Here is a 26,834-nt window from a genome sequence, read left to right as displayed (position 1 = left end):
CTTAGTTCTAGTTCTCATGAGCCCGACTGCCCCCTCTGGCAGAAAAAAAATACAGAAAGGGACTCAGAGGGAGGAAATTTCTCTCCGGATCCTCTTGCAGAGATCCTTCCCTCTGGTTGTTTCATTAGGGGAGTGAGCTTATCCGCTGTGGTACAGGTTGCAGGATCCACCCACAAATCTGAAGGATTCCTGGGGATCTGTGAGACATCAGAGTCATCCATGTGGATAACCTGTACCTCCACAGCTGCTTGAGCCCCCAGTGGAATCCTGTGCCCCATCCCTGGCAGCACACCACCACCGTAGCTATGTTATCAGGGCCTTGCCTGCAGCTGCCCCTGGGAAAAAGATAATACGGTCCCAATTTGTATTTTCTCAGTAATCTTTGCAGGGCTATACTGGGGGAGGGGGATCCACTCAGGTCCACCTATTTTCTGTTCCTTTCTCCAGCCCTGTGCCCACAGAGCGTTCTTCATGTGGTAAAGATGAGGGGAATATTACCCAATTTCTCCCTCCTTCTTCCTAGAGGTGGGATAACCACCCTCAGTTCTTAGGGTATGTACCATCCCACACAGAGATGATTAGTTGAAGGGCCTTTTGTCTTTGCACTAATTTCCTTGTTACCTACCTTTTGGTTTTGTTTTCAGTGTTGTTTAGGGCTTATTTCTTTTGGATGTTTAATTTCCTTTTAGACCCTTCTGTAGCAATGGGTGAACCACACAAAATTTGGTGGTTCAGATCAACAGCATAAAGTTTGATGCCTATCTGAAGCTTTTCTAAAATCTTTTTGGTCTGAAAACCTTGAAAGATCAAGCCCTGGCAGGATTTCCAGTATTTACTACAGCTTTAGCCTGGCTAGAAATAGCACACAAAAAGTCTTTTCCCATGGTTTTCTGATTCCTGCTGTCCTAGCCAGAATCACTGTACAGAGATAGTGATAATTGTGTTGGGAAAGGGCCCGGGGGAGGCTTACTTGCTTCTCTTCCCTCTGAGTTGTAGTGCTCAAATTGCCATTGGATTTATAACATAGCTGCTGGGCTTCTGTGAATGAGCTGCTACTGCTGTGAGTAGTGTGTGTCTGGGCAGGTACTGGTTGCTCAGGTTCAGCAGCTCCCTGCTGGTTTTGAGAGGCCTTGTTCAAGTGCAGCCATTTTCAGTAGACATCAAGTCAAATAGTTCAAGATCATACTACATATCCCATTGCCAATATTTTTTTTCTTTCAAAATAAAGCCACAAGGAAATTGTGCACACAAAACTAGCATAAATGCCTTGCTGAAACTGGGAAATCAGACCTCCAGAGGAGAGGAAATGCAGGATTAAAGTTGGAAACCTTAACTCTGGCCCATCTGCTAATTCCTTGTTAATGTAATACAAACAGGGATTTCTTATAACAACCCTGTGTAAAGTACGGTTTGATTGTGTAGGAATGCACCGGAAGAGAGACAGGGCAGGTAGAGAGGTGTCTATGTAGAGAGTCTGTTCCTTTTAAGGGCAAAGGGGACCCGGGGTCAGCCAACTCTGTTCCAAGTCATGGCCCCTTTAAGAAAAGGTATTTTGGGGAGGATCATGAGACCAAAGTGGGAATAGGACACTGATGCCTGAGGCATGTGATCATCTGATGTGGATTAAAAAGTAGTGCTGTTAGGTCAGTTAGGAGGAACCTAGAGAGGTTACCTTGGGGTAGGACTGCATGATGATGGGATTGGGGAGCCTGACAGTTCAGACACAGCCCCAAGAAGGAGGGCTATGGTGATGTTATCCCAAAGGAAAGAGGAATTTGAGCCCAGGGACTGGTGTTAGGAAAAGACCTGGTGGGGTGTTTCTTACTAGAGGGGCCCAAAGGTTGGAGAGGGACAAACAGAGCTCCCCAGGCAGAGAAAGAATTGGGGAGCTGTGAGAGCTTGAAACAATGGCCTTGATTCTTGTCCATCTCGTGGCTGCTCACCACTGAATAGCAGGTGTAAAAGTGACTAGTCTCATGTTCACCTGACAATAAATCTGGTCTATTTCACGGTTGCAATTCAGCAGTGACTAGTATGAAACTTTTCAGAGGAACAGCCGTGTTAGTTGGTTAGTCTCTAAGGTGCCACAAGTACTCCTTTTCTTTTTAGTATGAAACTGACAAGGATTGTGTCAATGTCAATGAGTGGCTTCCAGCCTCCATAGCTCCATTTGCAAAATGAAATTCTGTGGGATTTCAGTTCTGTGAAAACTTTTGAGTAGTTGGCTTTTCATTCTCATTTGAAATGAAAAATATTTTTTAAAATACAAAATTTTTTGCAGAACTAAAATTTGGTTTCCTGGCCAGCTCTGACACTATCTGATTAAGACAAAGTGCTTCCAGGAGCCCTGTTGCAGCAGTGCACAATGAAGCCCACAGTTCCCAGTCTAAAATGGATCCGCTCCAGTGAAATTCATTACCTTGAGATTATTCCACTGATCAAGGTCTTACAGTAGGAAACTTTTGCTAAAACGTCTTATAGTTGTTCCTTGTGTTTGAGCTCCACCGGGGGTGACAATGTACGCAAAGCTGCCCTCAATTTCCAGCGTTTTAAGTAAAGTTGGGCAGGAACCTCACTTCCTGTTTCATGGGAAATTCTGAAATTTTTCTGTTTTGAAATAGAATAATAAAAAAATTTGAAATCTCCCAGGAAACAACATTTTGAAAAGTTCATTTTTAGATCATTTGAAATGTTTTGTCTTAATTTTCACTTGTATTAAAAAACTTGAAACAGTAAAATCTTTTCAAAATGAAAAACTGGAAATTTATTGGAATGCCCCATTGGTTTTTTTTGTTTTTTTTTTTTTTAAGTGAAATTTTGTTGAAATCTACACAAATCTACACAAATTCACTTTTGGCAAATTGGCATTTTTTTCTGACAGAAAATGTTCCAGAAAATTTCTGACCAGCTCTCATTTTAAACCATATGTCATTTAGCTCTGTTAGACAACATGTGCTTAAAATGCTGATGCCTGTATCATGCTCTGTCTACACTAGTGTCATCACTATTACTAACACCAGTTGTTGTCTGCTCCTTTTCAATTATTAATAATGCTTGGATTGGTTGCCAGTTGATCTGATTAATGAGCTGAGGGTAATAGGGCTCCTGTCCCAGAATCAATCAGGCTACACAGAACTAAACCAACCAGTTTGATATCTTGTAGGGAACCTCAGTGTGAGTGTCCTTACCAGACACCTTGAGGGCAAAGTAAAGCCTTAAAGATTTTTATGAGGATCAATAATAAAGCTAGAAAAGCTCTGAGGCACATAGATAGGAATAATACAGTATTGGGAATATTTGTGGTACCATTCTTTTCAAATGCTCTTAGATTTGAATACTTATACCCTTCCTTGAGGAACTAATGGTAAGAGACAAAGGACCAGCCCTGTCTATGGCATGCCAAATGAGTCCAATGGTCCAGGTTCCTCAGATGAAGAGTCAAATGATGGAAAGCTAACTCCCTCCACATGGTGGTTTGCCCTATTATAGTTGGAGCCCTGCACGGATACAAATTTATACCCTCGGATGCGGAATCCACGGATATAAATTGGTATTTGTGGAACCGCAGGGCTCTCCCGAGAACGACAGCAACGAAAGGAGGCACTTCCAAGAGCCAGTGCCTCGCTCCAGCAGCTCCTCCAGCGCAGCTGTACTGCCCCCGTCCCTTCCATGCAACTGTCTGCATCTCCTGTCTGGGGGCATGCGCACTGTTTGAACACAAGAGCGTGACCAGGGACAGCTGCCGGTGAGCCTTGTGCCCGCCCCAGTGGGCGGCGCTGGGGGGAGTACAGCCACGCTGGAGGAGCTGCCTGTGCAGGGCACTGGCTCCTGGGAGTGGTGGCCCCACATTCTGCTCCTTTCGCCGCTGCGGTTCCCAGGAGAGCCCTGCAGTTCCATCGATGCCCATTTATATCTGCAGATATCTGCGGCTATGAATATGTATCTGCGCAAGGCTCTAATGATAGGGCCTGATCACTAGCATGAATATTCGTTCTAATGCTCAGCCATCCATCTCCAAATCTAATTTCCTCACCCTCAAAATAGTGGGGTTCACTTATCCTACAGGTTAGCATATTAATACATATTCATACCTTTTGACTCATTATTTTATACATCACCTCTTGCTCAAGCAAATTTGTGTTTAGATGTCTAATGATTGTATCCTAAAATATCCCAGCTCAGTATCGCTTCTGTGTCCCTATGGTTACTGGGTACCATTAGGTTCCAACTTCTGCTATTGAGCAAGCTATTCCTAATTCCCTAAAAATCTAAGAATAAATGTCAGGCCATTTATCTATGCCCAGGGTCACAGGCCTACTATATTTGACAATACTTTCACTAACTTGCTTAAGTGAATATCTTACAGTACACAGGCCTGTTAGTTTCTTGCATTACAACTTCGTATAATAAGGCTAAGCTAGCTCTATGGGCTACTCAGTGGGGCTGAAACAGTGGGGACATTTTAGCAAAAGTATTCTAGCGTAAACACAACTTAAGTGGTGGAAAGTAGTTTGGCACATTTAGTATAATTTTTTAGAGTGGACAATAGGAAGCCGTCCTGCGCAGACAAGGAGCTGGACTAGAGATAATGTAACAATTAGATCTTTTCGGTCTCTATTTTCTGACGTGTCTAGATTGTAAGCATGAAAAAGGGTCATTTTTAATTAATTTGCCAGGGTGCCAATTAGATTTTAAAGCTGAAATCTAACGAACTAGGTTTGCCAGTTGGGTAAGTTATTTTTCTTGAATCCAGGGAATGTTAGCTTACCAGTTTTAATGATGGGTTCTTTCCAGGTCAATTTTTAACTTGAACAGTATTCCTTAAATCAGGACACTTCACACTTGCTTATTCTTAGCCAACCAATAATTTATTAATTCACCCAGAACTGCATTAGTATACAATCAACAGTTGACCACTCAAAAGTAGACACAACCAGTATTCTAGGTGTGTACTATGTACACAATACAGTCTTGCAAAAAAATATCACCGAGTAGAGTTGAGGCTCAGCAGTTATATTGAGGAATAGTGCAAATGACCAAGATTTCTTATTATGTTTACTCATCAATTATTTAATACCTAACACATTTATCACATTTCCAAGGATACACTTCCAAGGATACAAGTGACTTTGAAGAGTTTGGGAAGTAAGGTACAAATGGATTGGTCCAAAAAGGACAAGTTTAGAATATTAAAAGCAATTGCTTAAAGTTATTGTTTTCAATCTCACTTGGTTTATAGAGGAGTTAAAATTAAACATATGGTTGCTTGAGAGAAACCATTAGACAGTGTAGGCTCGGTAATACTATATACAGTTATTTATGTTAAAGAAATAGGAGTAATAGTCTCTGAATTGAAATCTCACCACTTTTTATTCCTTTAGCCCTGGGATGGGGGAGGGTCATTTCCACAAGGCTGGTCTGGTCTGGTCTGGACATAGGTCACATTTAGGATTCCGAAACTTCTTGTTAGGTTCAGTCAACTCTCTTGAGCACATGGTGACCTCAGGTTATATACCCTAGTTTCAGGACTAAATTGGAAGGGGCCACTCTCTAATTCCTAACACATGCCAAGTAGGTGCTCAGATTTCAGCCCTTAGTTTCTCTGCTGCTTTCATTGGTATCATCCAGTAGATGGCACTGGTGTATAACAAATTTTTGTAATCCTTTTCTTATCGGAGGCTTTTTAAGTTTGATTCATTTCAAGGATTGTTCTTCATTATTAGCCCCTATTAATTGCAATCCCTTCTTCTCCCTACCCCTTTTAAGCAATCCTTGGAATTTCTAAACATTATAGATGACAGTTTCCTAACTCAAAAAGTGTTACAGCCAACATGGGGGAATTCTATATTCGGCCTTGTCCTAACAAAGAGGAAAAGACCACGGAACTAAAAGTTATTGGTAGCTGAGTGTACAAGTGACCATGAGTTGATCATATTTATAATGTGCAAATAGAATAAAGTCCAGACCAGAAATATATATATCTATGGTGCTTTAATACAGCTGAGCCAACTCAGCTGGTAGAAAGAATTTAATCAGAAAAATTTGCATGATAATTCACATCCTTTAAGAATGCCTTACTGGATACCCAAAAAGCCACAATCCCACAACTGAGGAAGAAGGCTGTGCTGATTTAAAAAAAAAAAAAAAACAACAACCAACAACCTGGTTTAGAAGGGAAGTGAAGACAGCTATAAAAATAATAAAATAATATATAATTAATGGAAAAAGGGGGGAGTCCATAGTAATGAATATAAATCAGAAGTTCGGAATTGTAGAAAAGTGATAAGGAAAGCAAAGAACACAAGGAGAAATGTATTGTCAACAGACAAGGACAATAAGGAGTTTTAAAAATATATTATGTGACAAAGTTCTTCCCCTACCTTAGTGGGTCTTGCGCTTATTAGCGGATTTGCTTGCCTCGGAGATTCATGGCCTCCCTCAGTTTGGCTGTATTCATGAACCCACAGTCCAGGTCAACCCCTCCTGTGTCTAACCAGGAGTTGGGAGGTTTGGGGGGAACCCTGGCCCGCCCTCTACTCTGGGTTCCAGCCAAGGGCCCTGTGGAATGAAGCTGTCTAGAGTGCCTCCTGGAACAGCTGTGTGACAGCTACAACTCCCTGGGCTACTTCCCCATGGCCTCCTCCCAACACCTTCTTTATCCTCACCATAGGACCTTCCTCCTGGTGTCTGATAATGCTTGTACTCCTCAATCCTCCAACAGTACACGTTCTCGTTCTCACTCTCAGCTTCTTGCGCCTCTTGCTCCCAGCTCCTCACATGCACCCCACAAACTGAAGAGAGGTCCTTTTTAAACTCGGCCCTGATTAGCCAGCCTTAATTGATTATAGCAGTTCTTGATTGGCTGCAGGTGTTCTAATCAGCCTGTCTTGTTTCCAGAAAGTTCCCGATTGTTATGGAACCTTCCCTGTTACAAGGGAAAAGGGACTTACTCAACCTGGGGCTAATATATCTGCCCTCTATCCTGTAGCCATCTGGCCCAACCGTGTCACAATTAGGAACAAAAAGAATCCTGACAATGATATTGGTTCATTATTAGATAGAAATGAAAGAACTGTCAATAATAATGCAGAAAAAGCAGAAAAAGGAAAAGTGCTCAATAAATATTTTTGTTCTGTATTTGAAGGGAAAAAAGATTATGTAGTCTCATTATATGGTCATAACACTCTTTCCATTCCACTAGTATCTCTAGAGGATGTTAAACTGAAGCCTTCAAAGTTAGATATTTTTAAATCAGCAGGTCCAGATAACTTGCATCTAAGAGTTTTAAAAGAGCTGGCTGAGGAGGTCACTGAACTTTTAATGTTCCTTTTCAATAAGACTTTGAGCTCTGAGGAAGTTCTAGAAGAATGGGAAAAATACTAATGTTATGTCAATTTTTTAAAAGGATAAACAGGGTGACTCAGGTAATTATGGGCTTGTCAGCCTGATGTCAATCCCAGGCAAGATAATGCAGTGATATGGGACTAGATTAATAAATAATTAAAGGAAGGTAATGTAATTAATGCAAATCAACATAGGTTTATGGGCAATAGTTCCTGTCAAATTAATTTGATATCTTTTTGATGAGATTACAAGTTTGGTTGATACAGGTCATAGTGTTGACATAATGTACTTAGATTTCTGTAAGGATTGTGACTTGGTACCACATAATATTTTTGATGGAGAAAACTAGAACGATATAAATCATCATGGCATACATTCAATGGATTAAAAACTGGCTGATAGGTCTCAAAATGTAACTATAAATGGGGAATAGTCATTGAGCTGGCCTGCTTCCAGTGTGGTCTTGCAGGGATTAGTTCTTGGCCCTATGCTATTTAACATTTTTATAAATGACCGGGAAGAAAATATAAAAGTTTGCAGATGACACAAAAATTGGTGAGGTGGTTAATAATGAAGAAGAAAGGTCACTGATACAGAGCTACCTAGATCACTTGGTAAACTGGGCACAAGCAAATAATGTGTGTTTTAATACAGCTAAATGTAAATGAATGTAGCTGGAAACAAAGAATATTGGCCATACTTATCATATGGGAAATTATCCTGGGAAACAGTGACTCTGAAAAAGATTTGGGGTCATGGTGGATAATCAACTGAATATGAGCTCCCAGCATAACACTGTGTCCAAAAGAGCTAATGCAATCCTGGGATACATAAAAGAGGGGAATCTCAAGTAAAGAGAATAGAGAGTTTATTTTCCTATTGTATTTGGCACTTGTGAGACTGCTGATGTAATAGTGTCCAGTTATGGTTCCCATAATTCAGGAAGGATGTTGATAAATTAGAAAAGGTTCAGAGAAGAGTCACAAGAATGACTAAATAAGTGGAAAACATGCTTTATAGTGATAGACTAAAGGAATTTGATCTTTTTTAGCTTAACAAAGAGAAGGGTGACTTGATTACAGCCTTTAAGTACCTGCATGGGGAATAACTATTTAATAATGGACTTTTCAGTGTAGCAGAGAAAGGTTTGACAATCCAGTGACTGGAAGTTGAAGCAAGACAAATTCAAACTGGAAATAAAGCCTGCATTTTTAACAGAGAGTAGTTAACCATTGAAACAATTTACCAAGGGTTGCAATGGAGTCTCCATTACTGGCAATTTTAAAATCAAGATTGGATATCTTTCTAAAATATATGCTCCAGGAATTATTTTAGGGAAGTTATGTGGCCTGTGCTATTCAGGAGGTCAGACTAGTTCCTTTTGGCCTTAGAACCTATGAATTTCTCTATATTTCAAAGGTATACCTTGGTTTACATCTTTTAATATTCCTTCTTCCTTGTGCCAGACAATTCCTATTACTTTGAGAATGTAAAAATTATTTATGATGAAAACCAACATTCTTTGATTATACATTAGCGTTTCACATTATTTATGACTTACAATAGAACAAGAGATATTTTTTACATATAGAAGGATGTAGATCTGACTCACAAGGCAAAGAAATTGTGCAATTTCCAAGTTGGGATGCAAGACAGATGATCTCTGATAATTTGATTTACAAGGAAAATGATATATAGTTTATAATTTGGGGTTAAAACATGTGAATTGTATTTCTTGGGGTAACAGGCATTTTGCCCAATTCAACCTTCAATCTTACAGCCACATTTCTAGTTTGCTTAACTTGCAGATTCCCCACCCAACCCTTGTCCCCTCAAAATGGGCAGAGGGTCACTTTGCATAAGAAAGAAGGAAGTCACCCTTCCTTGGTAACTTGAAATGCTATAGCAACACAGCTGTGCCACTATAGCACTTCAATGTAGACATTACGTACATCGACGGGAGAGGTTCTCCCATTGGTGTAGGTAATCCACCTCCTTGAGAGACGGTAGCTAGCTCAACAGACAAATTCTTCCATCGACCTAGCGCTGTCTGCACTAGAGGTCAGGTCGGCTTAACTATGCAAACTCGGGTGTGGATCAACACAGCTACAACACTGCATACAACTTGGTAACCTAAAGTTGCGGCAGCGCTTTAATGTGGCATGTGTAGTCGCAGCAGAGAGCTGGGAGAGAGCTCTCCCAGCACTCTAAAAAAATCTACCTCCACTAGGGGAGTAGCTACCAGTGCTGGGAGCACAGCTCCCAGCGCTGGGGCACTGTCTACACAGGCACTTTACAGCACTGAAACTTGCTGTGCTCAGAGAGGTGTTTTTTCACACCCCTGAGCGAGAAAGTTGCAGTGCTGTAAAGTGCCAGTGTAGACAAGCCCTTAGTGTTCTTTTTAGCTAGGTTGGGAGAGAGAAAGAGGCTTTATTTATATGCCAAGTCTGAAAGATTCTTGTTAATCACCAGGACAATACTCTCATTTAGCCATTTTAGTTTCTATTCTTGGCAAAAGGAACTCCTGTCCAAGGCTGATCTGTGGGTGCTTAGATAAAGTGTCTCAAATGATGTGAACCATTTGCTTAGTGCCTTTACTTCTTAGGTGGATCCTATTTTGGAATAAACAGGAGGTGGATAGCTTTTTTTTTTAATTCTGAGGGCCAGAAGGAATCAGTAAGTATTGATCATTCAAGGGATATCTGTTCTATATATCCCTTACAAGATTATTATAGCTTTTATGTAACAATAAATATATCTTAAACATCCCATTTTCTAAATGAGGTCACAGAAAGAAATAAAAATATTGTTAAAAGTAACTTTAAAAATGTGTTTTAAAACTACAATCGGCTTTTAAAAATGCTGTACCATTAAAATTGGTTTACTCTTCATAGCGATTTTAATATTCTCAAAATATCTTTTTAGGAAAAATAAAAATGAGGACAGAAAAAGCACTGGAACTGAGAGAGAGTTTTCTTGCTCATTTTGGAGTTAAGATCCTTCACTTTGGAATGCAGAGTTTCTCAGAAATATGACAGTAACTTTCATCAGATAGTTAGAAATACATAAAGATTACTCTTCTTGCAAAAATTTACACCTTTCTCACTATATGTCAAGAGTTTGACTAGGCTGTGTGTACCCACTACACTTATTTTGTTACTGCACACAAAAGAGACCGTTAAAAAAATATTATTATTATTTTATATTTTGCTCTGTTTTTTTAAGGAATTCAAGCAAGGAACGATAAAAGCATAGATTCTACTTTAATCAACAATATAGATGTATTTGTAACGGTCAGAGCACCTGTAAGGGACGGCTGTAGTTCAAGCCTCTAGCTTTGATCCTGCCGTTGACTTTGTGGATGGACCCTGGCCCATGTGAGGAGCTTCACTGACTTTAATGAGGATCCACCTTGTAGAGGGGTTTCAGAGTAGCAGCCGTGTTAGTCTGTATTCACAAAAAGAAAAGGAGGACTTGTGGCACCTTAGAGACTAACCAATTTATTTGAGCATAAGCTTTCGTGAGCTACAGCTCACTTCATCGGATGCATACTGTGGAAAGTAGAGGGGGTTTGGCCAGGGCTCGTCCCTCTCCGGGGTGGCACGGGTCCACACCGCCTCGGTCCTTCCTTCCAGTTGTTAACGGTGAATTAGGCTGGCCGCGGGAGTCTCTCGCCACGACAGCAGTAGAGGCAAACACAGACAGTTATTCGCACCCGGCCCATGGTCAGCGGCAATAGTGAGTCAAGGGCTCAGGTCCTCAGACAGGAACTGAGCAAACAGTTATATAATTAGCAGGTCCAGGCCCTGGGTCAGGGCGGGGAAGCAGAGTGTCAATGGCTCAGGCCTTCAAGCAGGGGCTGAGCAAACAGTTATATAATTAGCAGGTCCAGGCCCTTGGTCAGGGCGGGGAAGCAGAGTGTCAATGGCCCAGGGCCTCAGGCAGGGGCTGAGCAAAGGCAGGTAAACAACAAGGCAAGGCTCTCAGCTCAGAGGGGCCTGGGAGAAAGGGAGACTGCCCCCTGCAAGTTCAGTAGCAGGGGGACGCAGGCCCTCCCACTCCACTGTGTCCCAGCCTGGGGCCCTAGCAGCAGCAGAAGGCCTGTTGCTGAGTCAGTGGGGATCCTGACCGCAACAGACTGACATAGGCTCTGGCAGTGCTGCAGCCAGACTAGGGTCAGCTGCCCCCAAGCCACTTCCTAACTCCCTCTCTAGAGATACCTGGTTCCAGACAGTGTCTCTGGGGGGATCAATTCCTGGGGCTCCTCTGGGTAACTGGCAGCTCCTCCGGGCTCTGGTCAGCGTCAGTTCGGCGGGCCAGTCTTCGGGTCCAACGACAGTTGCCGGGGTCTCCCAACCGGGAGCTAGGCCGCAGGCGTCTGGCCTCTCTAGTGGCTGCTTCTCCAGTGGGCTCTGGGGTTGGGCTTTTATACTTCCTGTCCTGCGCCTTGACCTCTGGGGTGTGGCTGCAGGACGCGCTGGCTCTGCCCACTTTGGTGTCCAGAGGGGCTCGTCCACACCACCTCGCTACACACCTGCATAGAGTTCATTGTGAAACTGAGGCTTTAGATTCTAATCCTGCAAACATTTATGCACGTGCTTAATTTAATTGTACCGTGAGTAGCCCTACTGAAGATAAGGGGCTATTCAAAGTAGTAAAGTTAAGCACATGCAGACTTGGGGCCTACATCAGCAAGGTCGCATGAGAATATTGCCATCAGACCTGGGGAAAATGCCTAAATTCACATTTTTGAAACTTATCCTGCTAGAAACTCCACCATGTTCACATTAAGGCATTTTCTTTCTCTTTTTGCCTCAAGGGAAATGGACCTCTAACCTGACAATTGAATGAGGCCTACTGAGGCCTCACTTAGGGTTCCTCAGAGAAAACAGGCTGCAATCCTGTGGATCCTGTGTTGTAGCATGGAAAGATAAACCCTCCCTGGAGTATCCTGGATCCTCAGCTCTGTGTAGTATGATTCCTTAAGAGCTGTTTTTCTGCTATTGCTTCTCCTCCCCAGAGTCTGCAGTCTCCCCACATACCTCCACCCCAGGGGATAAAAGGAGTGAAGGAAGGAAGTTTGGAGCAACATTAATTCCTGGGCAGATTTCCACTTGGAAATTTGTGTGGTTAGGAGGGAAACTGGGCATGTTTAGAGGCTGCTCTAGAAGTGTGCCCTCCTAAACAACAGACCTCTAATACCTGGTATTCCAGCACAGATCAAATAATCCCATCTACATTTGAAATATATATTTAAAATGGCATATTGTGTTTTAAAAACAACTGAAGCCACCAACATCTTTGAAAACAGGCCTTTTTAATTTGGTAATTCATGACTTGTTTGTTTTTACTAAACATACCCCCCCATTTACTTTACAGTGAGAAAGCTGAATTAGTTCAGGGCACAATTGCTTTCCAACATGAAAAGGAAGCTTACAACAAACTGTTCAGATATCAACAGCAGGTGGGTTTCTGTATTTATAAAAAATATGGTGAAAAAGTGGCTGCATGTTCATAGATGGAATTTATTTCTTTAGCAATTGCATATTAGCAAAGTATGGGGACACAAAAGTTAAAACATCTCTTGATGCTAACTAGGCTCAATTTGCACAACTCCGGTGTTGATAAATTAGAGAGGGTTCAGAGGAGAGCCCCAAGAATGATTAAAGGATTAGAAAACATGCCTTATAATGATAGGCTCAAAGAGCTCAGTCTAGTTAGTTTAACAAAGAGAAGGTTAAGGGGTGACTTGATTACAGTCTAGAAAGTACCTACATGGGGAACAACCTCATCTTTTTTTAAATGGATAGTTGCAGGATAGAAAAGGGAATGGGGATTAGCCTGAAGAGCTGCCCTCTCCCTTACTTTATTTTCCCAGCTATAAAAATCTTAGCTGGTAATAAAGCAGAAATGGAGACTGCATCATTTCTTTTACTTTCAAGAACGGAAACGGGCAAGTTCACAAAACATCTTGGGCCAGATTCACCAGGCTGCAGGCCCCTAAAAATAGAACGTCCACTTGGAGCTGGGGCACAGCACCTCTCAGGAACTAACATTGCCCTGAAATTGGAAATGGCCACTACAGCAGAGAGCAGGGACAGATCAATTGAGAGTTGCATGGATTCAGTGTCTCTCCTAAGCAGTTTCCTGCAGAGGAGCTCCTGTACTGCCCCAACAGTAATTTAAAGCTGTTTTTCTCCAACAGAACTGATGAGGATAGCAGTTGCAGTGCTGCCTATCTTTGCAAAGCAAATCCCCCCTCCATTGTTACTGCTTGTGCAGATGTAAGGGATGAGCTTTCCTATATATGTTTTTATCACCATGACATGTAGGCACCTGTTTTGCACCCCAACCCCATCCTCAAAGGAGTGAATCTGTCTGTAATAGAGCCGGACTCACCCGGCAGCACCTCCTGCTGGTCATCCTTGGGAATTAGCTCACCAGCCTCCAGAGCTCCCTCTGGTGATCCACCTGTCACTCACCCCTGTGTCCCTCCCGGACCCAGTACCCTTTTGTCTGGGGTGCTGCCCCTCCAGCAGCAACCCCTCAGTCTCGGGGTCTCCCCACCCAGGGGAACCCCCCACTCACTATACCCACTTCACCTCAGTCTTGGCTACTTCCAGTCCTCACTTAGCCCCACTCCCTGGGTGGACTGCAGTGTATCACAAGCAAAGGGGTTGGACCTGCTGCCTCCCTCTACCCGTGGGCTGCCCCCTTGCAACCCCAGTACCTAATAGGTCCTAATCTAGGCCTTGCAGCCTGGGGTTTCCAGGCTAGAGCTCCCCTGCTTCCCTGGCCTTTCCCCCTCAGCCCTGCTCCAATCTAGGTACTCCCTAGGTCCCTGCAGCCAGGCCCTTCCCTCTCTGAATGCAGAGAAAGACTGACTAAGCTTCAGTCTAGCAGCCCCTTTACAGGCCCAGCTGCGGCCATTTCCCCAATCAGCCTAGCTTTTCTTACCCTCAGCCCTGGCTCTCTCCCAGGGCTGGCTTTTAAGCCCCACAGGGCAGTAGCGGGTAATCACCCTGCTACACAGTCCCTACTGTAAATGTGCAAGAGGTAAGACAGAAAACATAGTAACCATCAAATTACACTCTGTGGGAAAGTGTTAGATCTACACAGGCATTGTAATATGTCTCTACATAACTTAGCCAGCTGTTATGTCCCTTGGCTACCAAATTCCAAGACATCCTGCTGTTCTTCTGAAAGATTAATCGTCTTTTTTCCTGTAACATTCTACTCTGCTTCTCCTCTTTTGTAGGATCCAGATTCCTCTCTGTCATGTAGCAGCATCTACATATATTTGCTATTAGATGAAATATTTCATTTTGATAGCTTACTATAAAGGATGCTTTCACCTACCACTTAGAGTTTAGGTTCCTGGTTTTGGACATTTAAAGTGTAGGGTATCTCTAGATCTTGACAGAACTGCTCTCTCCCTGATTCCTAATTCCTGATAATGAGTGGATCACAGCATTTTCTTTCCTTTGTCTGCTCTTTCTGCTAACCTAGAGCTGCTAATCAAGGCTCTCCACATCCAATCCTTTCCAGAAAAGTACTGCAGGCAGCAACAAATTCATGTGCTTTATGGCAATCCAGGCACAGATCTATCCAAGAATCTCTCCCATATCTATGATGAAGTCGTGCTCAGAATCTCTTGCCTCCAGCCTGGTTGCAACAGATTATTTCACCCAGTTTTATCCAGCATGGAGATGACTTAAAATTTTAGGAGAAACTTGACAAACACAGTTGGCTTGAAAAGCAAGTTATTTACTGTGTATTCAACTACTTCCTCACTCCAGTCCTGTAAGGCCTTTCAAGGCAATGGCTTTACTTGAAGGGAGGAGATCTGAGCTGTTGCCTGCTAGTGGGAAGCCTGAACTGATCTCCTGATATATAATATTTGCCTTCTCCACAAGTCTTGCAAGCCATTAAAACTGATCTGTGTCTTTCCTCTGCCCAATGCCCATTCCTCGATGACTGGAATTGAAGGAGACTCATATCATTGTGTTGCCGGCACAGAGTGCCCGAGGCAAGCAACAGCTGGGTTCGTTGCCTGGTGTACATCACGCCAATGACCACAACGGGGTGGAGAAGCAGAGAGTTTTATTTGAAGCTTCAAATAGGGACACAGGGAGACTGAGCTGTCTCAAATCCTGCGCACCAGAGACAGGTTACACCGTACAATTTATGCCTTTTTCCCTACTTAACTATGCAAGCATATACAACCAATTACTTGTTGCCCCGTACAATAGCACAGCCAATCATCTAAAGCAGCCAGTTATCTTTCCTCATTAGCATTATTCACGCCGTGCCTTATATGGTTATACTTGCCACTAGTTTGAGCTAAACATCCCTTCCTTATCTATAAGTTTACCTGGCCGAAGCTGGTTCTGGCTAGCGAGCTAAGTGCAAACAGGTCTGTTTGTGTGCTAGCTGATGCATAGTTTTGCAGGGTTACAGAAAGTTCAAGGAATGGAGGAGCTGAGGTTTGCCTGGGCCTAGAGCAGGAGGCCTTCATCGACACTCGTGGTCTTCCACCCTCCCGAGTTACCTAGAGTAGTGCCCAGTGTCTCCAACAACTGGTCCCCAGCACCCAGTCTCCATCGTACCCCTACCCACACCACACTGGATCTGTAAGTCCCTCCTTCCAATTTTTGCTCCTTTCATGTCTTCATAGGCACTGACTCTGTGGGTGCTCTGGGGCTGGAACACCCACAGGGAAAAACGAGTGGGTGCTCTGCACCCACTGGCAGCCAAGCTCCCCTCCCCCCCACCCCAACTCACCTCCGCTCTGCCTCTGCCTCCTCCCTGGGCACGCCACGTCCCCACTCCTCCGCCTACCTCCCAGTGCTTGCCACTGACAAACAGCTGTTTGGCAGCGTAGCAAGCTCCAGAAGGGAGGGGGAGGAGCAGGAAGTGGCACACTCAGAGGAGGAGGCAGGCTGGGGCGGGGACTTTGGGAAAGGGGTTGGAATGGGGGTAAGGCAGGGGCGGGAGGAGGTGGGGCAGAGGTGGAGTTAGGGCGGGGCCGGGGCAGAGCAGGGTCGAGCACCCACCGGCACGAGCAGAAGTCAGTGCCTGTGCATGTCTTATTCTTTATTTGTGATAGATTAGTGCCTACTATATACTGGTCATTTTCCAAACATTCAGAAAGGACAGCTCTTGCTCCAAAGAGCTCACAATCAAAGGGTGTGTCTACAGTGAAAACATTACAGCGGCATGAATGCAGCAGAGCTGCAGCTGTAGCACTTCAGTGTAGACACTCACTGCAACGATGGGAGAGGATCTGCTTCGCTGTAGCTAATCCACGTCCCCAAGAGGCAGTAGCTAGGTTAATGGAAGAATTCTCCCATTGACCTAGCACTGTCTACACCAGGGATTAGACTGGCAGAGCTATGTCTCTCAGGGAAGTGGAAAGGCGGAGCTATTCCAATGTAAATTTTCAGTGTAGACCAGCCCTAAGCAACACCTGGTCTCTCTGTTGCCATAGAGCCCAAAGATAGTCAGAGCCTGAAATGCCAGCAAAATGTACATGGTACTCAGCTCTATGTTGTCTTTATTTAAATGCAAATAGCACCATCTCCCAAATATCCTGTCTGGCTGAGACGACTGAAAGGCAGCTGGGTGAAGCTGAACTGGGGCAAGATAAGGGAATGCTGATCGGAAAAGGAGAAACTTTGAAGACCTAGAAAGAAATCCTATCGCCTGACCCCAGATTGTTAAATTGGTCTGCAGTCTCAGGCGCTCCTCCTGGCCTCCTCACTAGTGCTGGACACGGAGATAGTGATAGCCACAAAAATGTTTTTATCCATCTAAAACTAGCAATAAGACTGCATCCCATTTTACCTAATATAGCCCAGGCCATAAGAATCCATGACTTTGTCACCCCACAATGGAGTATTCCAACTCACTACTCCAATATTAAAACAGCTTCAGTTAGTCCAGAATGCAGTAGCCCTCTTCTTCAGCGTGACTGGCAACTGAGAGCAGTGCTCGGCTCACTATATTGTCTCACAGAGAATGTGGAAACCTTTAAGACCTTTGTTACCTTACACCAGTGCTACCACTTTTCTCTTCCTTGGTTATGTTAGCTAATCCCCAAGTATTTGCCTGCCACTGCCTTTTGCAACACAACACAGGAGTGGAAACCCTTACCCGTGCCTTGTTGTCTGAGGTGAGAGTGGGGAGGTTAGGTTCCAGAACCCTTTTTTCCATCCATATCCCTTGCTGGAGTTTGCAGCATGCTTTTTCATGTCCAGGACCAGGATGGACTGGGTGAACCTTCCCCACACACAGCAGCAGATTTCTTAATGAGGACAAGATTGATTAAAAACAGAGAGTAAGAGCAAAGTGGAGTAAGAACAAAAAAGAAATTGTTTGGGTTACATACCTAGACATACGCTTTGCACAAGATAAACCAAATAAGATGCTCTCTGCATCATGTTCCAAAAAGCACTATGTGGCTCGGAGCCCAGAGTCAGAGTTCCACCCCGCACCCAGTTCTAAGGTGAAAGAGAGAGTCTCCCTTCCCTGTGTCCAGAGACGTCTCTTTTCCCTGCCCTACAGCTTGCCTGTCTAGAGATTTCTTCCATCAAATAGTGTTGCTGTAGCCATGTCAGTCCCTGAAACACGGTGGGTGAGGTAATTGAATCAGCTTCTGTTGATGAGAGAGACAAGCTTCGGAGCTGCAACACAGAGCTCTTCTTCAATACCTGAAAGAAGACTTCACTCTAGAGAGTGGCAGCTTCATACTTCCAATTTGTATTGCCCATCAGAAACCACTTTACTTGATGGGTAGACTGCTCTCTGAAATACAGTCTTTCAAATGGATAGTTAAACTTTTGAAAGGTGATCATTAAAGGCTGTTGGAATCTCAATAGGACATCTCTCAGACGTCAGCTCAACAAAACCTTAGAGACAACAGCAAGTCCAAAACCTATTGTGTAAAAAAACTAAATACCTAAAAAGTTATCTCGGGGGGGGGGGGGGGAGGGGGGGGGAGGGACGACTTGTTTGGAGAATGGGGGTAGCCGCCCTAGATAATGGGCAAGACATGATAGGTGAGGTAATATCTTTTATAGGACCAACTTCTCTTGGGAGAGAGAGACAAAGCTTTCGAGCTACACAGAGCTCTTCTTCAGGTCTTCCCCTAAGAACTTTTTAGGTATTTATTTAGTTTTTTACCCAATAGGTTTTGGACTTGCTGTTTTCTCTAAGGTTTTGTTGAGCTAATGCCTGAGAGATGTCCTATTGAGAATCCAATGGCCTTTAATCATTGCCTTTCAAAAGTTTAACTACCCATTTGAAAGGTTTCAGAGTAGCAGCCATGTTAGTCTGTATCCACAAAAAGAACAGGAGTACTTGTGGCACCTTAGAGCCTAACAAAATTATTTGAGCATAAGCTTTCGTGGGCTAAAGCTCACTTCATTGGATGCATAAAATGGAACATATAGTAAGAAGATATATATATGTATACATACAGAGAACATGAAAAGTGGAGTAAGAGGCTAATTAATTAAGATGAAAGACTGTATTTCACAGGTTTCAGAGTAACAGCCGTGTTAGTCTGTATTCGCAAAAAGAAAAGGAGTACTTGTGGCACCTTAGAGACTAACCAATTTATTTGAGCATAAGCTTTCGTGAGCTACAGCTCACTTCATCGGATGCATACACCAATTTATTTGAGCATAAGCTTTCGTGAGCTACAGCTCACTTCATCGGGTAAAGTGGCTTCTGATGGGTAATACAAATTGTTCACTGAATAAGGTCTGGCTGAGGAAGAGTCTTTCTAAAACTGAAACTCCCCCCCTCCACAGATTATAAATATTACTTTATTGACATGTTCAGTCCATCGCAACTCTCCAGTGAAACAGTATAAGATATTGTACCTCACAGAACACCTTTCTCTTCACAACCTCCCTCAATTACTACATTCCTCTGCCACCCTCTGTGAAGCTTGTGAGAGTGAGGGATTTCTTAGCAACAGGCCCAAAGCTTTGGAACTCATTAATGGAGGAGCTAAGAATGAGCTCAAATCTCATCGCCATCGTGATAAAGTGCAGTGCTCACTTATTAGACTGTGCTATCCTGCAGCAACTATACAAAGCAAAGAAAAATAGAGGTGGGAGAGGAGGAAAAAAGAGGCAAAAGGAAGAAAGAGAAAAGAGAAGAGGTAGCAGGAAAGATATGGAAGAAACTGGACAAAGCGTCGTCTGGTATAAAAAGAAAAGGAGTACTTGTGACACCTTAGAGACTAACAAATTTATTTGAGCATAAGCTTTTGTGAGCTACAGCTCACTTCATCGGATGCTTATGCTCAAATAAATTTGTTAGTCTCTAAGGTGCCACAAGTACTCCTTTTCTTTTTGCGAATACAGACTAACACGGCTGCTACTCTGAAACCCGTCTGATATAGAAATTCCTGTCTCCCAAGCAGAGGATGGTGTTATACTTGGATACTTGATAGATATTTTAGATCTCAGACAACTATTACTTGAGTCTATTTGAACACAAAGACAAAATATCCACCTTTTAACCTTTTACAAGATTAACTAATTAGCAAGTAGCACAGTAGTCTCTTTTCAAAGTGGTAGCTGTGTTAGTCTGTATCAGCAAAAAAAAAGGAGGACTTGTGGCACCTTAGAGACTAACAAATTTATTTGGGCATACGCTTTCGTGGGCTAATACCCACTTCATCAGATGCATGCAGTGGAAAATACAGTAGGAAGATATATATATATATATATATATATATACACACAGAGAACGTGAAAAAATGGGTGTTGCCATTCCAACTCTAGGGTATGGCAACACCCATTTTTTCATGTTCTCTGTATATATCTATCTTCCTACTGTATTTTCCACTGTATGCATCCGATGAAGTGGGTTTTAGCCCACGAAAGCTTATGCCCAAATAAATGTGTTAGTCTCTAAGGTGCCACAAGTACTCCCAGTAGCCGCTTTGTTTCTAAATCACACAGTGTTTTAGGTAACAGGTAGGACCAACTATTGAAGAGCAAATCATCCCAGGAAATGTAGATTTTCTTAATGTGAAAGTTTAAAGTGCAGGAGTAAAACCCTGAATCAGGATCAAATCCAGATGTGTTGTACACCGTATTTTTAACTAATATTTGTGAAAAACTGAAAAGCAATTTTCCTTCCTTCCTTCTGACCTCCTGCTCCTCATTCAGACAGTCCTGTGCTCAGCCAACTATCTGGCTTCTCCAATATTTTTTTCTGAGTTCTCTTCCACTCTTCTTTCCCCTAGACAAACCGCAATTCCCAGGCTGTAACAAAAGTCCCAACTTTCCTGGAGCAGGGGCAGCAGACATCAGATCTCCCAGCCCCATTTATTTTCTTTTTCAGAGCTTTCAGCCCTCACTTTTGGCATCTCCATTGGCATAAGCTGGCCCAACTCTATTGATTTCAGAGGAAACCAAATTCAGCTCTGTCTTTAAATTGTTGTGCTACACTGGAAGTTGACTTTGTGTTTGATCATGAGCCTTCATATTTATTGCATTTCAGTTGTTCCATAACAAATCTGTTCAATTTACAAATAGAAAAATATGTTCTAATTGCCAAGTCTGCAAACTCAGCCTTTAACCTGAAAATCAAATTGAGCTCATACTGGCTAAGCCACAGAGATCCTATAATTGGAACTTATTTAACAACTCTGTTGATGCATGAGCCAGAATAAACTCAGCTCATTCTCTCTTAGTTTTGTTAGCTCTGCAGGGCGAAGAAGAGTAAGAAGTTGTACAGATTTATCAGTAAATTCAGTTGATGTGATACTAAATATCCACTGGATCAGGTCCATTAAGTAAGAAGGTGCCATTTTGTATAGCCACTTTTCAGAGCTGGAGTGCAATTTACAGGCCTTGTACTGCAGAACCCAGTTCACACAAGTAGTCCTTACTTGGACCATCTCAATGTTGAACAGTGTCTGTAAGGATGTCTCCTGTCAGTGACGTGAAAGGCCAGCCTGTCCTTCCCCTCTGTGATGCAGAAGGGGTCTCCAGGCTAGCCCTACAAAATGTGGGACAGAAGTCCCCAAAAGGGGTATTGCATTTCACTCACAAGTAGCACCATTCAGGTGCAAGCATAGGCCTGCTAAGTATTATTATTTACATGACCAAGACTTACTTAAATGAGTAAACATTTGCAGAAATAATAAATTACTGCATTTGTCAAAGTCAACAATTTTCTTTATTATCACTGGTTAAACAGAAAACTGAACAAAATACAGCTTAGGGAGACTGAAGAAATTTAAACGTTCTGAAATTTGTAAGAGTCCTAGGATGTGAGTATGTCTTTGACAGCTGTTTCCTGAAAGATGCACTGGACTAGATACTGGGTTGTTTTTTAATGTATGTAATTGAACATGGACAACTTTAAAGCCAGTACCACTTAGCATATCTTTTAATTTTTGTTTGTTTTTAAACCAGGAGCTGCAAGAGATGCTAGATAAGCACAAGGCCCAAAATGAAGCCTGGCTCAAAGCCAGAGCAGAGGAAAATGACAAGGAAAGAAAAGAAATATGTAAACTGAAGGTAAACTTTTTCAAAGTAACGTACAACTGTATACATAACTGGAGAGTCCATTTGGATTCTTTCTATATGTCCTGTGGGCACAATTCTTGTAGCAATAGTGAAATAAGCAAAATGTTTCTTTTTTTCTTGAACACCGCATATAAAGATGACACAACAACAACAACAAAACCACTGTTATCAAAGTATTCTAGAAGGAAATGTTAAATGAATCACCGACTGCTAGTTCTGGATCACATTTTTAAATTGCTTTCAAAGATGTTAATTGTTTTCTCCTTCAGCTTTTTAGTTATGGCAGTTAAAATACATAGACATGTTTCCAGCAACAAACAATACATTTTTGCATGAATGATAAACATGTTTTGTTTCACTATTTCTCTGTTTTAGCTCTGATTTACCTTTAAGAATTCCTGTGGTAAGAACTGAATCAAAAAAATCTACTTTTAAAAAAGTTAACAACCCCCCCTGTCCTATATTTGTTTGTTTTTAAAACTTAAAATACATTATTTTGTCCATCTAGAACCTGGTTTAACAATTATTATCACAATGATTTTCCTTATTAATGTAGCTTTGTTTTTGTTTTGTTTTTTAATGTATGCATTCTTTTAATCCTCCTCCTCAGTGGCCCAGTCCTGCCGTCCTCACTCAGAGCCAGATTCTCCCCTGTGCTTTGAGTAGAGAGGAGTGCAAGCAGATTATAACTGGGCCAGTCCCACAGAACACAACAGCACCAGCTCTGCAGTATGTTCTCCTCTCCTCCCCCCACTAGGAAAACTGCAGAAGCCTTTTTCCTAGTCTGTGCCAGGTCAGGCCTCTGAAGTATTTGGAGGTAGGGCCAGGGATAGAACTAGGGAGCAGGTGCAGTCTGGAGTGTGCTGCCATGCTGAATCTATGGATTATCCAATCAGGTGTTAACATTAATAACTAGGGACTCTCCTTCATGGCTACTACTGTGAAGCTGCAGGGGCTGTCAGAAGTGGTAGAATGGCTCCTGAATAAGAAACTAGCAGAGAGAGGGGAGCCCTGTGCATTGGCTGCATGGGACCTTGGGCTTCTGGAAATCTCAGGAAGTCAGGAGACCAAACCCTCACTCCAAACATTACATAAGGAGAGAGCAAGCCTAGGCTTCTGAAGTTATAGTGAGGAGGAAACTCCACAGCTGAAACTTGGAGATTCCTCCTGCTACTGAGATAAAAAAACAGTTTGGGAAGAACATGGTTCTGAGCCCTTACTCAGACAGAACTCCCACTGGAGTTGGAGTTTGACTAAGGAATAATAGATGATAGTTATAAATTCTGCTGTACAACATCCTGCACAAGGCCCACTCATGCTCAGAAAGCGTGGAGCAAATGTCACCCATTTGGCTGAAAGTTTCTGAAGGGATTTTTTTGGCCCTGCTGATAAGGCATGAGAGGGAGTTAGTTGGTAGGTAAAGAGAAGCTATTCAATAGCTTTCATGAGAACTAGATTCTCTGTGGAAAATTGGAATCATCCTCTGCTCAGCCCATAGATTTCCACACAGAAACTAGAGTTGGAGGTAATGCTGTTAGAAACGTAATAATTCTTGCTGAGTCCCCTCTGAGGTTTCTACTAAGTAGCCTCAGGGGAACTTAGCCTGCTAGAACTGTGTTACTGAGGGGAAGGGATAATAGAGAAACACAGGAAGCAGCCCTCCATCTGGGCTTTTTTTGCCACTGGGGATCTGGAAGTATTTTTTCCTGTGGATCCATTGGATTTATTAAGTAGAGAGGTTTCACTCCCTGCCCACTCCAAGCCCCAAAGCCCTGCCACGAGAAGGGACAAATTCCTGCAACCTATATGGCAAGCCCTTGAATTTTCAGTTTGATCTGACCCTAAATTATTTTTTCCACTTGGCAGTGAGCTAGTTGGATTTTGTTTGCTTTGGTTCTTGAATTTTACTTTACTGAAAGAGAGTCTTGTCATAGCTGTGGATCTCTAGCACTTATGGGTTTTTTTGGATTGGAGAGAGGTGGGTGGGGAGGAGGTGTTACATTTTAATTCATTTTTCATATTAGTTGCCAGGACTGGATGTTTCATCTAAAGCTTGGTCTCCTGCTTTTTGCAGGAAGAGATTCTTCATGATCAGGAGAGGCTAAAAGAAGAACAGCAAAATATTCAACAGCGCAATCAGCAACTGCTTTCTATTATTCAGCAGTTCAAAGGAATGTGACCAGTCTGCTGAATAAAACCTGAATCATATGATCAGGATCATAGCAACATACAACCTTACTTGAACAACTGAGCTCTTATATACTAATATAAAAAAGATCCAGTTACTGTGCATGTTGAAGGACCATATTCAGTTAGTGTGAAAAAGAGTTTAATCTCCCTAGGTTTCTCATGAGCACTGGAATGATATCTCAATTAAATTTCCACCCTCTACCTTTCCTGCATTTTCCATTTTGATTCAATGTTCTTTCAGATTTTTAAAAAATTATCTCCTTGCCTTGTCTGAGCTTAAAAAAGAAGAAAAGGCAGAACACTATGGCTGCCCCTATGAAAGCTGGACCTGCAGAGTTTTATTTCAGGGTCATGCGGTTAAGATTAGGATGTCATTCATATACCAGGAAAAAGAAGAGCGCGGTTGTCAAGTAGGGCATTCTTGTTTTTTAAAAAAAAAAGTTAAATATTTTGTAACAGTGGGAAAGAAGACAGAAACCACAACTAGGATAATATGGTTATATTTTATGGCCAGATTCTGCTTATAATTAAACTGGTGTAACCGAAGAACAAGTCCATTGACTGAAATGGAGTTACATTGAATTCATACAGGGGGAAACTAAGAACAGAATTTTGAAACTGAGCTTTGCATTGGAGGGACCAAATATGGACCATGTTTAAACAGCTTACAGTAATAAGGCAAAAAATCATGTTTGTTGTGTGTGTAGGAATTGTCAAAGGTTTTAGGCATTTTGTTTTCAACTTGATTCATGAAAAGAAAAGTTATTTCAGTCATCTGCTTCTCTGTATTAAACTGTTTCTCCTTTTTAAATTTCAATGGGCTGCTTTATACCATCAATTTCAGGCAGAACTCACTGGTGTTTGAAATCAGTGGGCACTTCTGCTGAAAAATCTCTGGCACTATATTACCCCACATCTTAAAAATCATTTTTTCAACAGACAAATTGTCAGTGTTTGTAGCAGGAAAAGTTGGAAATATTACACCATATTAGTAACATTCACACCCAATTTCAGAGGGGATGTAGAAGTTAACCTCCTTACACTCATGCTGTAGTACATTCATGCCCAAAGTGTAAGTGACTCTAAGATGGTACAATTTACACACTGTGAAGAAAGGAAATGTGTGTAAAAGTAGGGGAGAAGTCCTACTTGAACTTACGCATTCTTATGTCCTCCTGTTAGTTGGTTTTCTTGGTACACTTCTGTATGGTCCCCTTGGCATGAGGGTATCAACTCAGGCCTGGTCTACACTAGAAAATTAGGTCAGTTTAACTACATCAGTCAGGGGTATGAAAAGTCCACACCTTTGAGTGGCATTGTTAAGCCAACGTATGTCTTTGTGTAGCCAGCACTAGATCAACAGAAGAATTCTTCAGTCGAGCAAGCTATTGCCTCTTGAGCATAGGTACTGGAACTAGAGGTGCTGGGGGTGATGCCATGCCCCCTTGTTTGAAGCAGGGCTGGATTACCCAATAGGCACACTAAGCACATGCTTAGGGCACCAGCATGTGGGCACCAAAAAAAAAAAGGTTTTGTTTTTTTTTTAAATTTGATATTTCAAAAAAAGCATCCAAGTAGTCATCATGGGAAAAATCAGAACTTTGTTAGACTTCCTTACACTCTACTACATGCTTTTCCCCCATTTTTCTGTCCTCTTTTTATTTTTTATCCCCACCTAAACCAGGGGGGCGTCCTACTAACTAGATCGAAATAATGCGAAGAAATCAGATCCTGTAATGTATTGCAATAAATTTATATTTTATTATTGATATATTCTTCTGAGTTATACGTACTTGATTCGTTTTTTTTTCTTTCTATATATACATAAAAATAGTGTACTGTGAGAGGGTCAGGCCAGATGGCTACAGGAGAGTGTTAGAAGGCAGATATATTAGTCCCAGATTAAGAAGGTCCATTTTCCCTGGGTAAGGTAACATGGGCAGTTCCAGAACAAGAAGGAACTTTCTGGAACAAATTCAGGCAGGCAAGCTAATTAGGACACCTGGAGCCAATGAAGGAGCTGCTAGAATCTTCAGTTTGTGGCATGCATGCAAGGAGCTGGGAGCAAGAGGCACTAGGAGCTGAGAGTGAGAAGATGTACTGCTGGAGGACTGAGGAGTACAAGCATTATCAGACACCAGGAGGACGATCCTGTGCTGAGGATAAAGAAGGCGTTGGAAGGAGGCCATGGTGAAGTAGCCCAGGGAGTTGTAGGGGTCACGCGCTGTTCCAGGAGGCACTCTAGACAGCTGCGTTCCACAGGGCCCTGGGCTGGAACCCAGAGTAGAGGGCGGGCCCGAGTTCCCCCCAAACCTCCGAACTCCTGATCAGACACAGGAGGAGTTGACCTAGGCTGTGGGTTCCACCAGAGGGGAAGGTCTCTGGGCTGTTCCCTGACGCACATGGTGGATCAGCAGAGACTGCAGGGATTGTTCTCCTTCCTTTTTCCCAGGCCTGCCAGTGATGAGGTTAGCTGAGTGAATGGCAGGTTTGAGCCACTAGCAAAAGTGGCCAAACTGAGGGCTGCCGTGAATCTCTGAGGCAAGCAAATCCGCCAATAAGCGCAGGACCCACCAAGGCAGAGGAGGAACTTTGTCACAGTACTTTGTGTAATTTGTTTTTTGGTTTTTTTTTAAGTTCAGATAACTGAGATAAGGGGCAGGATGAAACATAACCAACTGAGTGGAGCACAGAAACGTAAACTGGTGGAAGAAAAGAAACAAAAAACTAGTGAAATTTTCC

At 42.6% G+C, this 26,834-nt stretch overlaps 1 protein-coding gene and 1 long non-coding RNA gene across 3 annotated transcripts in view; one reads left to right on the top strand and one right to left on the bottom strand.

The window, feature by feature from the left end:
• Window positions 1–25,861, top strand: part of LOC125637396 (kelch domain-containing protein 3-like) — a 92,587-nt gene extending 66,726 nt beyond the window's left edge. The window contains exons 17-19 of the mRNA XM_075128636.1: window positions 12,724–12,808; window positions 21,789–21,893; window positions 23,977–25,861. Coding sequence (XP_074984737.1) covers window positions 12,724–12,808; window positions 21,789–21,893; window positions 23,977–24,081 — 295 coding nt within the window. The 3' untranslated portion in view covers window positions 24,082–25,861. The remainder of the gene's footprint in view (window positions 1–12,723; window positions 12,809–21,788; window positions 21,894–23,976) is intronic.
• The window catches only part of LOC142072170 (uncharacterized), a 65,535-nt gene that overhangs the window by 13,185 nt on the left and 25,516 nt on the right, over window positions 1–26,834 (bottom strand). The window contains exons 2-3 of one of the 2 annotated variants that reach the window (XR_012668540.1): window positions 11,565–11,878; window positions 10,648–10,791 (exon numbers count right to left, since the gene is read on the bottom strand). This is a non-coding gene — a long non-coding RNA (uncharacterized LOC142072170). Of the gene's footprint in view, window positions 1–10,496; window positions 10,792–11,564; window positions 11,879–26,834 lie in introns of those variants that run through there. The other variant, XR_012668539.1, reaches the window with a different exon arrangement.

Source organism: Caretta caretta, chromosome 5 (assembly GCF_965140235.1).
Source record: "Caretta caretta isolate rCarCar2 chromosome 5, rCarCar1.hap1, whole genome shotgun sequence".
Classification (NCBI taxonomy): domain Eukaryota; kingdom Metazoa; phylum Chordata; order Testudines; family Cheloniidae; genus Caretta; species Caretta caretta.
This window is presented reverse-complemented; position numbering and strand designations above follow the sequence as displayed.